A 12,398-nucleotide genomic window follows, 5' to 3' on the forward strand; every position below is an offset into this window, starting at 1 on the left:
ATCCCAAAATGAGAACTGTCACTCTTCACTTTAAGGTAAGGACTTGTGGTCAGGGCTTACTAGAGCTTGTCAGAGTTCCCAGAAGAGAAATGAAACCACTAACTAAATGTTGGAGTGTTCTCCTTCCTATCTTTTTACTAAAAAGTTGCTGTTTAGCCTAGTTTTAAAATATACTTATCAGCAAAGCTCCGTCACTTCTGAGCACCCGTTCTGGAGTCTAGCCTCGTCAGGCCTTGGGAGGTTTCTCCTTCGGTTACCCCCTGGAGACGTGGCGCTCAAACATACTCCCTTCTTCCCAGAACAGGTCCTTAACTCCTCTTCTTTCCAGACCATTCCTTCCACCTCCCTATTTCTCAGATCCCTGAGCCCGACTAGGATGTTAATTATTAAGAGGTAACTTATTCTTAAGTTATTCTCCCCACACAGGGAAGCACATTGCAGCAGAGACTGTTTACTCATGTGAATTCCCCTGTTTTCCCCTAACCCTTCTCCGCATTTCTGCCAGACAAAGGAATGCTGATTGTGTTTGTATTTTGTCACACAAGAACACACACAATCCAAAGTTACCAGCTGCAGAGGGGATCAAAGTTTTGAAAAACTATCCAGAGCTCTTTCAAAAGTTAAATATGCACCTATAATTATATGTGCACCCAAAACAGGCCACAAACACATTGTCCTCAGCTGTAGATACACATGCATTTCTTTTGCTGACAGTGCAGAGTTGAGCAACTCAACCGCCATCACTTCTGGCAAACGGAGCAAAGCAACTGCTCACAGGGTCAGATACTGGGCTGACTGATAAGAGCAGGGAAGAAGAGGCACATTTAATCATAAAGTTCACTGATCCCGTCCATTATTTGGCCCTGCAAACAGCTGTACCCATGCAGTGAGGGAATGGGAACTGCCTAAGCCAAGAGCAACATATATGTAACCATGCCCCTATTTCAGGTTGCAGGTACACGTGTCTATACAACCCTGCATCTCAAAAAGCATTGCTTGGGATGAGTATTAGCTACCCAAAGAAACTCAAAGCACCAGAACAGTTTGAGTTTCTTGGTGTTTCAAGCCAAGAAGTAATGGGAGCCTACCAAGAACAGCCCATACTGCCTTAGCTCAGAAAATCAAAGAAAAACCCTAAAAAGAAGTTACCCAAAGTACTTCACTATGCAGTAACTATTTCACCAGTTTCCACACACACACATCAAAGCAGCACAGGAATGGTAAAATTAAGTATATCCTGCCGTGATTTTTATATAATGGACTTCTTCAAATACCAGCTACTTCCTCTGTGGCTCTGAAAAAGTTTTGCTAAAGTAAACAGGTCAAATGCACTTTGCCAGGGTAGTACACTCACATGGTTTACTAATCACACTCCTTCGGAGGTCGACCTAGCTTACTAATACCAGGCAGGAAGCGGAAGCCTTCAGAACCACTTAAAATTTTCGTTTCTTTATCTTGGAAGAAAGTCTCTTCATGCTTTCTCCTTAATAGGAATAGGCAGATATTAAGTTAAAAAAAAATATATTTGAACTAACACCCAAAGAAGTCAGTTATTTTACCAGTTGACTATTTGCAGGTGCAATTATACAGATTCTTCTGGTTCTACGTTTTTAGTGTGCATCCTCCACTTCAAGAGGACTTTTAACTGTGCACAAGCAAAATCCTTCTGAGCAGGAACTCCTACTCTATCCTGCTGAACCACTGGAAAAGAGTTTAGAGTCTGCATCCCTCATCTGGTAAAATAACACAAAATATTACCCCATCAAGCACAGACTATTTTTCTGCAGGGCTGCAAAGGCAATAGGCAAATATCCAAGCTTTTAATTTCCAACACTGGGGATTATTGCCCTTCAGCTCCCAAATTCCTCAAATCACAAAGCAATCAAAGCTTGCTCTTTTGTGAATTAACATGCACCCTCCCCACGTGAAAAGGCATGTTCATGCTGTCCCAGAACATGGAGGGTGCATCAGACCAGGAAGTCAGGCAGAGATCAAACAAATCATAAGAGAAACCTTTTCTCTTTCACACCTTTACATTAGAGCCACAAGTTCTCTCCCAGAAGACCTATTTTTAAAGCAGATGGCCATGACAGGATCCTGGCACTGGTTGTCCCTGGAAACGAGAGGTGCCACATGGTGGTATGGGACATAAGTTTTAACTGAGGAAGCTACAAAACTAAGAATGCTTTAGAAAAGGTTTAGAGGAATGAACTTAACATGTCAACATGACTAAGTGGGCACCAGCTAGAAAACATCAGTAGAGCAAAGGAAAAGGCCAAGAAGCAGAGTTTTACATAGGTACATAGGCTACAACCCAGTTACTCCTACGTTATGGCCAAGAACCACCTGCTCACAGGGCTCTCAATTGTTCCTGTCCCCAGCAGCAGTATTTAGTTCCTCTCCCCAGTATATCCCCAGAGGACTACAACCTTTTGCCATCACACAGGCATGCCAGAGTCTGGCAACAAGGAAAGGCATATACCATAACACAGTCATTGAGCAGTACCGCTTGACACTTAAGCTATCTGGGCTCCACACTTGTCCAAAGGGAGGACACCAAAGGAATATACATCCCTCCTAAGCCAATTCTTTCAGATGTCTTTTTCCTTACTGGAAATGCTGGTAATGCCTACCAGCTCTCCCATCAGCTCCCAAATGCTGCCCAAAACAGCTGGCAAGACCATTGGCACTGCCAAAAGGCACCATGATTGCCAAGACACTTGCACAAGGCAAGCCAACATGTCCAGAAGCAGGCAGCTAAGCTACAACAGGAAGCAGCAAAGTATTTTTAAAAGTATTTAAATGGCTTGTTAACTTCTTCCTTGTTCCAATTGATTTAGATACTGTTGAAAGTATCTACATAAGACTTTGAATCTGAAATTATTCCTGACATTTGGCAAAAGTTCTCAGTCTCTAAAAACAGGCAAAAGACTTGATGCAGATAGTTGTATTTGAGTGTTCCGTACATACAGTGTTCAAACACTCACTAGTAGTTGACCACAGTGAATTACTCTGAATACCAAAAGTAATTACTCAGCATTACTTTGCCATGTAAACAAGGGACCTCTTTTGAAAGAGTGTCTGCAGTTATACAGACACTTCAAATTCTAAAAAGGCACCAACTTGTGAAGTACAAACACTACCAAACTAAGTTACATGTGAAACACAACTACTGAGGAAGCCTCAAACAGCAGTTTTCAAAGCATTCATTTAAACAGTATTTCCACCACAGCTCAAGATCAAAAGCTAAAAGCAAGCTAAGGAATCAAATACAGGCCAAACAAACTCAAGGTTTTCAACAGTCCCAACAGCAAACAGCTGGGATGGTGAAGGTATTTAAACATTAGCAGAATTTCCATTATTGAATGAAAAGATAACTTTTTTCTCCAGTGCACACAGAGTCTGTCACTTCCTTGTCATGTTGGAGCATCCTGGACCGATATCCTACATGAGCTCGGCTGTCCTCTCAAACACGCAGGCATCTGTGTTCTGGGCTGCACTCAAATGCACCATTTGGCATTACTTAGTAGCTACAAACCCTCTGTGTGTTTTACAATAAACGAGGCTGCAATTTTCTTGCAAATGCAGAAGCTACTGAATGACTTTATGAAATTCAGCAGCATTAGATGCTTATATACATGCAAAAGCTTCCAAACATTCTTTACAGCTGCCAATAATACAGCGTAGCCAGCCACAAACAAGAGAAAGCATCACTTGCAACATTTTTAGATCCCTCTAACTCCAAAAGTAATAGAAGTCCAGAGGACTGGAAGCATGACCCCGAAGAGATAAGTTACTGACTGAACTACATGGAGAGGATTTTCAGCCTTCACAGTTACTTCCCATGGAAAGTCACAGCTCTCGTGACAAGTTCTGGATTCTTTTCCCAGTTCTCAACCATTCAAAACTGTCCTTCCTAAGCAGAGGAATGAGCAGCTATGTTCTCCAGAAAGAAAAGACTCCTAGAAATTATTTATGTCTGAAAATCTTGACTCACTATTATAACAAACACAAGCACAGCTTGGACATCAACAATCACTTCCTTAAACTGCTCTACTATGTCTGACACCAAACAGCAGAACCACATTCTTGTTTACTTTGTCTCATTCATGGAGTAAAGGGGAAGAAAGATTGTTTTCAAAATAAAAAATTGAAAACAATTCAACAGGTGGCAGGGACACCTGGGGAAGTGCTATACAGGGAGCAGCTTTTAATTTATGAGTTAACAGTATCACTTTGAACAAACATTGAAGTCTTCCAGGTCTCAGTTTTAATTGCAAGAAGCAGAGACTGTCAAACTGAAATTCTGTGCACCATGCTCCTAAATTTAACATTGCTTGCCAAACAGCACTAAGCAAGAAATGTGATAGATCTCTGAATAGACACAGGACTAACCTATACTTCTATATCCTATCACAGGACCACAAAGAGCATCAGAGGTTTGTTTTTCATTTCCTATTATGAACTTAACTCATGCAAAGCTAAAACTAAGGAGTCAGAGCTTGCGATAAGTATATAAGTGTAAGCCATAGTTTCATTTTTAATTATGCTTCTAACACCCAGAAACAGCTATTGTTTCACATCAAGGACTGCAAACACTGCAGTCTCAATTATGATTTATCTGTGGCACACCGGTTTCCAATTTATAGCACAAATAACACTTCTGCTTTGCATGGCAAGTATGATCCTGCTCACTAAAATTAAACCCACAGGGAATAGCAACAACTGTATTTACTCTCAATTTCTTGCTTTTAGAAACCAATGTTTAAAAGTAGCTAAAAAACAAAGAGTGTTTTCAGTTTCACTTTAAAAACATCCCCAATACACGCCAGTCCCCATCTGCATTCACAAGGCCCCTGAGAGAAGGCTGCCTTGTTGTGATTTTCACAAAATTGTGTGGAGACAAGAGAAACCAGCATCAAATTTTTTTTACTCATGGCCAGCCATGAGATTTGCATTTGACCTAACAGAAATAGAAATCTAAAGCACTAAGCAAATGGGTCATTTAAGTACAAAGTTTAAATTACTCTGGAGACTTAACAGATAAAACTTCTACCTGGTAACGCTAAAATTTAAAATAATTCTAAAGAAAAATTCTATTATATTCAGAATTACATGTCTTGGCAGCCAGGGAACAGATACCATGTCACTTCCAAAAGCTTTGCAGTGATGGCTTATACCAGATTTCAGGAATGCTTTGTCACAATGAAGTTTACGCCGTTCCTTGGAAATATTAAATGCATTCCTACTATAATGAAACACCTTATAAATGCCACACGAGAGAAACACAGAGTTTAACAAAGCATTTCCTTCCAGCATCATAACATTTTAGGGCCCCAACAAGAATTATTAAATAACTAACCACACAGTAAGAGAAGTTAGAGGCTTGCAAATTCACCTTGTGCAGGCAACACGAGAGGACCCAAATGCAAGAAGCATCAGCCTGAAGTGCTCCCACCCCCAGACTCCTACCTAATGCTTGTCAAGCAGCTTCAAGTACTTTAAGTTTTCAAGATGTCATCTCTTAACATTAAATACAATTTTAAGCACGACCTTGTACAACAGCAGCAATTCCTGTTGCTCACTGGCAAGTCATTCCTATTTTGGACAACATATTTGGCACGTACTGCCCATAGCACTGAATTACACCAGCATCGGGGAAATTTCTTAAGTTACAACTGGAAATCAGTACGTTTTGTCAAAGCAAGTAAAGCCACTGTTTAATAAGACCCCTTTTGCCAAGTGACAATGGGTTCACACTTGCCGTAACAGAGCCCTATTTAACCGCAGAGCTGTGGCATTCTGGGGGATATCTGCACCACCTCAACTCTGCCAGCCTCTTGAAAAAGCCGCTCCTCAACAAATTCAACAAATATGGCATTGTACCTTAGCAGTGGCCTTGGGTTTTGGCGTATTTTATTAGCAAAGCTTTTACCCAGTAAGGACCTGACCTTACTTCCAAAGAAGTCACCCAGCTTTGTCATCTAAATGAGAAACCAACATTCGGTACAAATGCTCTGATGTTACACATTACTTATTCTGCTCTGAAGAACCTTATTTTAAAGGCTACAGTAAAGAGAAAAGGTATTTTTGAGCTAGACTAACTTTTGTTGGACCCAGTGATGCTACCTCCTTCCAGAGAGAGCCCAGGTTTGAAGCTCAACATGCTCACAACCACGTGATGGATCAGGCACAACACCCAGCTGCATCCAGGATCCCGCTCCCTGCTGCGGGGTGGGAAAAAAGAAGAGCCTCAACTCCCTTTTCTGCACTGTTTTAAACATCAACCACCTCAGAGCTTCACCCCAGTATTTTCAACACCTCGCCATTACAAAGTCCAGAAAGAATGAATATGGTCAGTGACATCACAATGATGTCACTGGAATACTCCAGAAAAAGGTGACAAAAAGGGGAAACAAACCTAACTCAGAAATACTGAAATCGCACAAGCTTGCAACAAGGCAAGAGGAACACTGAACCAAGCAAGATGACAGACACAGATCATCATGTGCTCTATTCAGAGTCCAAACAAACATGCTATTCTAAACATTTTTCAAGTTTATTTTCAGAAAATCTAGAGCAAAGATGAAAATAGCAATCCAATATAAAAAAAAGATGTTAATGGCAGAAAATTATTTGGACAAAAGTTCAGCAAGGAAGAATATGGGAAAGATGTTCAACAGTGGGAAAATGCCTGTGAGAGGAGAAAGCCTTTTGTTCAATACCACCTCTATGTCTAGGTTTTTACAGTTGTCCGGTAAGTTATTCCACCAGCGGCTGGAAAACCACCAGAAATCTGCCTGTTTACTTTGACAACTAAAATTCAAAATAACACATCAAATGACTCTCTACTCCGCATAATCACAGTGATAGAATGGAAGTGATACTCTGATGTGAGGTGGGGTCTAAGTCTCAGCCAATCAACACACAAGGTTAAGGGTCTTATTCATACCCCTATTTTTGCATTCAGAGATGAAGGGGAATTCTTGTTGTGTGACAGAGTCGAATCAGATTATAAGCATAAATGCCAAATACTGCGCAAAAATCATCATTAAACACCTGAAATCCTGCTTATGCTCAGACAAGAAAGAGCAAATGCAAAATATTCTGAATATTTGAGTCATTCTGTAACCGCCCTAGTTCACTGCAAGTTCAGTGGTCTTAGAAGGCCAAACGATAAAAAAGTAACAGCTTGACACTGAGCAGCTACTTTCAAGAGCCCATTACACACTACAGTGCAAATTACAGGCTCTGTAACCAGTAAGTTTACCACAAGTTAGCTACTACTTCTGCAAAGTCTTCATCAGATCAAATCCCTGTCCCAAGAACTTCATGTTTCTCTTATACAGCTTGTATTTGGAAATGACTAAATGGATGGGAGAGTAAATTTAATTCAGTCCCTTCAACTAGTAGTACTATCAGATAATAAACTGTCAAATGCAGTGTTTTAATATGGACAGTTATACCTGCCATGGCTTACATACCCCCTTGCAGATACTTCATGGCTGACTGATACCTTTTCCTCTCACTGCAGCTGCAAAGATGATCAACTGAAAAACAAAATCTTATTTAAACCTTACTCCTGACCAGCAGAAATCAGTTCCTTCACTGATAAGAGGGCACCAGACCTGCAGCTAAGTTTTCAAGTATGTTCAAGTGAGGATGTAATGTACAGGTACCCCAAATAAGTTCCCAAGCTCCACAAAACGTAACCGCAACCATCATCATTTGATATCAAGAACCCAACATAGATACACAGAGACCAAAGCCATACAGTAATTGATTGGAACAAGTGAATCACAGCACTGCAACTGAGGATCCGCAGCACAATCCTGAGCCAATGTGACTCCAGAAAAGGTTTACTGAACCAGAAAAGCAGCAGCAGCAGCAGCAATCCTGGTTGGGCGCCAAAAGCAATGAAATAAACAGAACAGAGCCCTGGAAGATTTCACCACCAGCAACAGAAGCGAGGATGAGCAAATACTGAAGCACCAACCCAATTCAGTTCGCTTACCTCTGAACAGGCTAGAAATCTAACAGCAGTAAGCCTGCATTTAAAAGCAATTCAAAGCCACTGAATGCTTTTCTACCCTCTTCTGATGCATTCCAGGGCTTAAGCTGATTTTAGGTCCTGAGTTTACCCATGACATTCTAAACAAACTGGCTTTCTGCACTCTGCTCTGTTAAACCAGGAATAACTACTGCAAACCTAACACAAATAACTAAAGCATAAGCAGCAGCCACAATGGGTCTGTGTAGCTGGTTTGCAAGGCTTCTGCAGAGCCCAACGCAGCCAAGTCCATCGCAGGGTCAGGCCTCCCACCACCACCCCAGGTACAGGAGCAAGAGAAGGGTCTCTTTACCTATATTGACTTCTCTCCACTAGTTCTGCAACTCTGAGGTCAAGCTTGTACAGCTCGAGGACAGCATAAGAGGGGAAAAAACCCACAGACCAGAAACCAGGACCTTGTCTAAGAAATCAGTTCATGAAGAACATAGGTGAATTCACCATACCGGCCAGGTCTGGAAAATACACAAGCAGGAATACTCACTACTCCTCACTCACAGGAACTTTTCCACCACTTTGGTTATGCAAAGATAGAACAAATGGTAGAACCTGTTCAATACAATCAGTATGGGTCATGATTTTCGCAGCCTTAGTCATTAAATACAGACCCACCACTTAAATCACTATTTCAAAGAGTAAAAATTTTAAGTTACCAATTGTTTGTATGTCTACTTGCCATTTGTTTCCCTCCCTGTATTACAATCAATAACTGGTGGCAAAGAAATATCCATACTTAATCATGAGATCTTTAACTGCAGGGTAATCAGCTAATCTAGACAGACTCCTTTATTCGACTTTACATGTACAGTACTATTAAAGTTATAAACTTTAATTTGACTTAAGAAATGCCATTTACTAATTTAGTATGCAAATACTTGAACAGTTGTTTGCATCAAGATCCATAAAAACTACAGTGGATTTATAGCACATAAAACAACATTTTAGAGCTGCTATTATAGCCACCATAGAGCACAGAATAGTTGGGCAAAAGCATTCACTGAAGCATCTCGTATTTAAATGGATTTACCAATATTGGAAGTACATACAACTAGAAAAAACAACTGCTTTCTGGGCACTGTGTCCTTCAATATTTAATATCCATAGATTTCATCTTCTCACACTATTCCTGTTTGCATATTGGAAAAGGAGAAGCATTTTCTATTTATTCACTATAACTCTAAATAATATCAAGTAAATGGGAACAAAAGAAAACCCACACACTCTGGTCACCTGCAGAAAAAGTGAAGAGCATCAGAAACTTTATGGTGAGCTGGAGCAAAACCTTGCCATAAACATTTATAAAGGGATACCAGATAGCTTCAGTGGTTCGATTTTTTTTTCCAAAAGCTCAAGCGCCAACAGATAAGATAGATATTTTCAGCTGAAGACAGTAAAGTAAATGGTATTTTGAACTCAGCTTCATTTCTAAAGCGGCATACTGAAAAAAGGGGAAAAAAGTTACTGTTTTGAGGTGCTTGCTCGTATCCCTCCTGGTCTATGCTGGAAATAAACACAGCAAGGTTCAACCTCATGAGCAGGATCGTGTTTGTATGTGGCGGGGGGAAGGGAGAAGGTAACAAAACCAGAGCGGTGCTTGGCTGCCTCTCCTCAAATTCCAGAGCTTGCCATCGACTCACCGGGTTACCGAAAGAACTGTAGGGGCTAAAACCCCCCAGCCAGACTGAAGACGGAGAGGAAGAAAAGCAAAATACGGATTACAGCCCACCGGCTGGAAACCACACAAAGAAAGAGGGGCCCTTTTAAAGCCAAGGGCCTCATTCCCGACACTTCCACGGCAGGAAGCGAGCTCCTGACCTGCCTCGAGAGGCCTCCCCGGGGGAAGGGAGTGCCGAGGAGCTCCCCCTTCTCTCCCCAGGGGGGTACCAAGGAGCCCCCTCTCTCCCCCGGGTGGGGGGGGAGGGGAGCGGCTAAGGAGTCCCCCTCGGAGCATGTGTGTGGGGGATCTAGGCCGCGGGAGGGCCGGGCCCGGCGCCCCTCAGGCGAGGCCCGCTGGCGGCGCGGGCCGCCCCGCCGCCTCCCCCCCTCCCGGTCCCGCTCCCGCGGGTCGCACCTGAATGACCTCGTTGACCTCGCGGATGCACTCCACCATGTGCTGCAGGATCTGCTCGGCCGTCAGCACCTCGTAGCGATAATCCTCCTCCTGCTCGGGGCCGCCGCCGCCTCCGGGACCCGGCCCGCCGCCCAGGCCGCCTCCACCACCACCACCGCCGGGGCCCAGCCCTCCCGTTTCACCGCCTAACAGCCCGTCGCGCTCTCCGCCGACGCGCAGCCCGGGCTCCACCAGCTCCACCTCGCCCAGGTCCAGGTTATCGTCGGGCTCGTCCTCCTCCTCGTCCTCCTCGTCCTCCTCCGCGCCGCTGTCCTCGCTGCACTCCTCGTCCTCGTCGAACTCGTAGTTGTAACCCTCGTCCGAGTCCATGGCGAGGCGGTGAAGAAACGGCGGCGGCTCCCGCGGCCCCCCCCACCCCGCCGGCCTGGCTGGCGCCCGCCGCCGCCCCTCCACCTCCGGCGCTGGCCCTAGCCCCGGCCCCGCCGCGCCTCAGCCGCCGCCGCCAACAAAGGGACGCGGCCGACCCGCTCCGTCACCGCGCGCCGCGCACGCACGGCACGTCACGCCACGGCGCGTGACGTGCAGCGCCGCGCCTGCGCGGCGGCCGCCATCTCCCCTTCGCCGCGCCGGGAGCCATCTTGAGTGCGCGCCACACCCCCCTACACACACCCCCCCTCACCCCGCCCTCCTCGCGGTCCGCCGGCGCCATCCTGAGTGCGGCGCGGCGCCATCCTGAGTGCGGCGCGGCGCCATGCTGAGTGCGGCGGGTGGCGCGGCGGGGCTTTACTGGCTTCCCCTGCTACCGTCCCGGGTCTGGGCGCCACGGGGTGGCGGGGACGTGTGGCGGAGGTGGGGGCGCGGAGCCCTCCTGAGGTGTCCTGTCAGCCGAGCTTGGAGGGAAGACCCTCAGCGCCGCCATTACATAAAGAGTGGTGCGGCGCCTGTGGGGAGCGACTTGTGAGGGAAAATAGGTTGTTCTCCCTCAAAATCAGAATAAAATTGCACTGGGTCCCTCCAAGCAGAAGTTCATGTGAAACCATGGGATAACCATGTGCCCACCGTCCCAGGAGGGGACCCCGACTGTGCCAGGTGCCATCTCTGAACTCCCGCTTTGCCTTCTGGTCAGCAGACAAAATACCCAGTTTTTCACAGTGGTGCCAGGCTTGGTTCTCTTTCTTCTCTATTAATTTGGCATTTTGCAGGGGGGGAAGAACATGCATGAGTGGCTTCATCGACAGACCAGGGACAGACCTTCTTCCCTCCTGCAGGTGGCTGGGGCTGAGCCTGCCGTCAGCGAGCGTTCAGGGACATGGGGCCAGTGCTGTTCACAGGAGGCCTCATGCCTGCCAGGGCCCCTCGCTTGGACACCAAGCCACCAGCGAAGGGCAGGGCGGACGTCAGGGTGCTGCAGGGGTTGAGCACCCTTCGCCTCAGCTTTCCCTGCTGTCACAGCGGCACAGCCAGGGCAGCTCTGCTTCCAGCATCAGCCGTGCTCAGCCTGGTAGGGGGGAGGCAAGTTGGGCTTATTGTTTGCAGCCATTTGGGGCGCACAAGGGACTCCGGTTGGCTTGGAAACAAGGCTGCAGTGTGACCCAGAGGAGAGCCAGCTGATACCAAACCCTCTGCTGCTATTCACCACGGATGTGAGAAGCCAGCACAGCCCAGGGAGGGCTCCAGGGCCACCTTCTCCACCGGCGCCAATCCTCCGCTTCCTCATGCCCTGGGCAATCATTTCTTCCCTGGGTGAAGTGGGGCCATTCTGATGTGGTGACATTATTCACCCGCTCTACCTGGATGAAGATGCCCCCATGCCCGGAGGGCAGGGGAGACTCAGCCTGGAGGTATGTGGCGTAGGTGTGACGAGTTTCATCAGCTCTTTGGGGCAGGAGTCACTGCGGCGCTTTGTGTTTGTGCAGCACCTAGCACAGCGGGATCCTGCTTCCTGCTCCTGTTTCAATACAAATACCTTGTGAAACAGGCAGAAAATTAGAAGCGGCCTCCCAAAGGGTGTTTATTTTCTCCTGGAGCACTGAAAGTGTAATGATGGCCACAGCGACAGGGGTTTAAGCTCAGGGTGACGCAGGCAGGTGCCCTTAGGGATCCAAGCAGATTAAGTGTCCAATGTCCTGGGCAGATGTCTCTAGAAACCTCGCTGGGTACCAGTCTGCATCTTCAGATACACAAGCAGCTCCGAAAATCAGCTCTGGGTGTTTCGTAGCATTACAGCCGCTTTCAGCAAGCTTGCTACAGTCACGACTG

The 12,398-nt window shown here is 45.9% G+C and overlaps 1 protein-coding gene across 2 annotated transcripts in view; it reads right to left on the reverse strand.

The window, feature by feature from the left end:
- ARIH1 (ariadne RBR E3 ubiquitin protein ligase 1) overlaps positions 1 to 10,652 on the reverse strand; it is a 58,656-nt gene extending 48,004 nt beyond the window's left edge. Inside the window, exon 1 of one of the 2 annotated variants that reach the window (XM_072869638.1) lies at positions 10,140 to 10,652. In XM_072869638.1, coding sequence (XP_072725739.1) covers positions 10,140 to 10,508 — 369 coding nt within the window. In that variant the 5' untranslated portion in view covers positions 10,509 to 10,652. The remainder of the gene's footprint in view (positions 1 to 10,139) is intronic. The other variant, XM_072869639.1, reaches the window with a different exon arrangement.
- Between the last annotated feature and the right edge of the window lie 1,746 nt (positions 10,653 to 12,398).

The sequence above is a fragment of the Ciconia boyciana genome, chromosome 8, assembly GCF_034638445.1.
Source record: "Ciconia boyciana chromosome 8, ASM3463844v1, whole genome shotgun sequence".
NCBI classification, from domain to species: Eukaryota; Metazoa; Chordata; class Aves; order Ciconiiformes; family Ciconiidae; genus Ciconia; species Ciconia boyciana.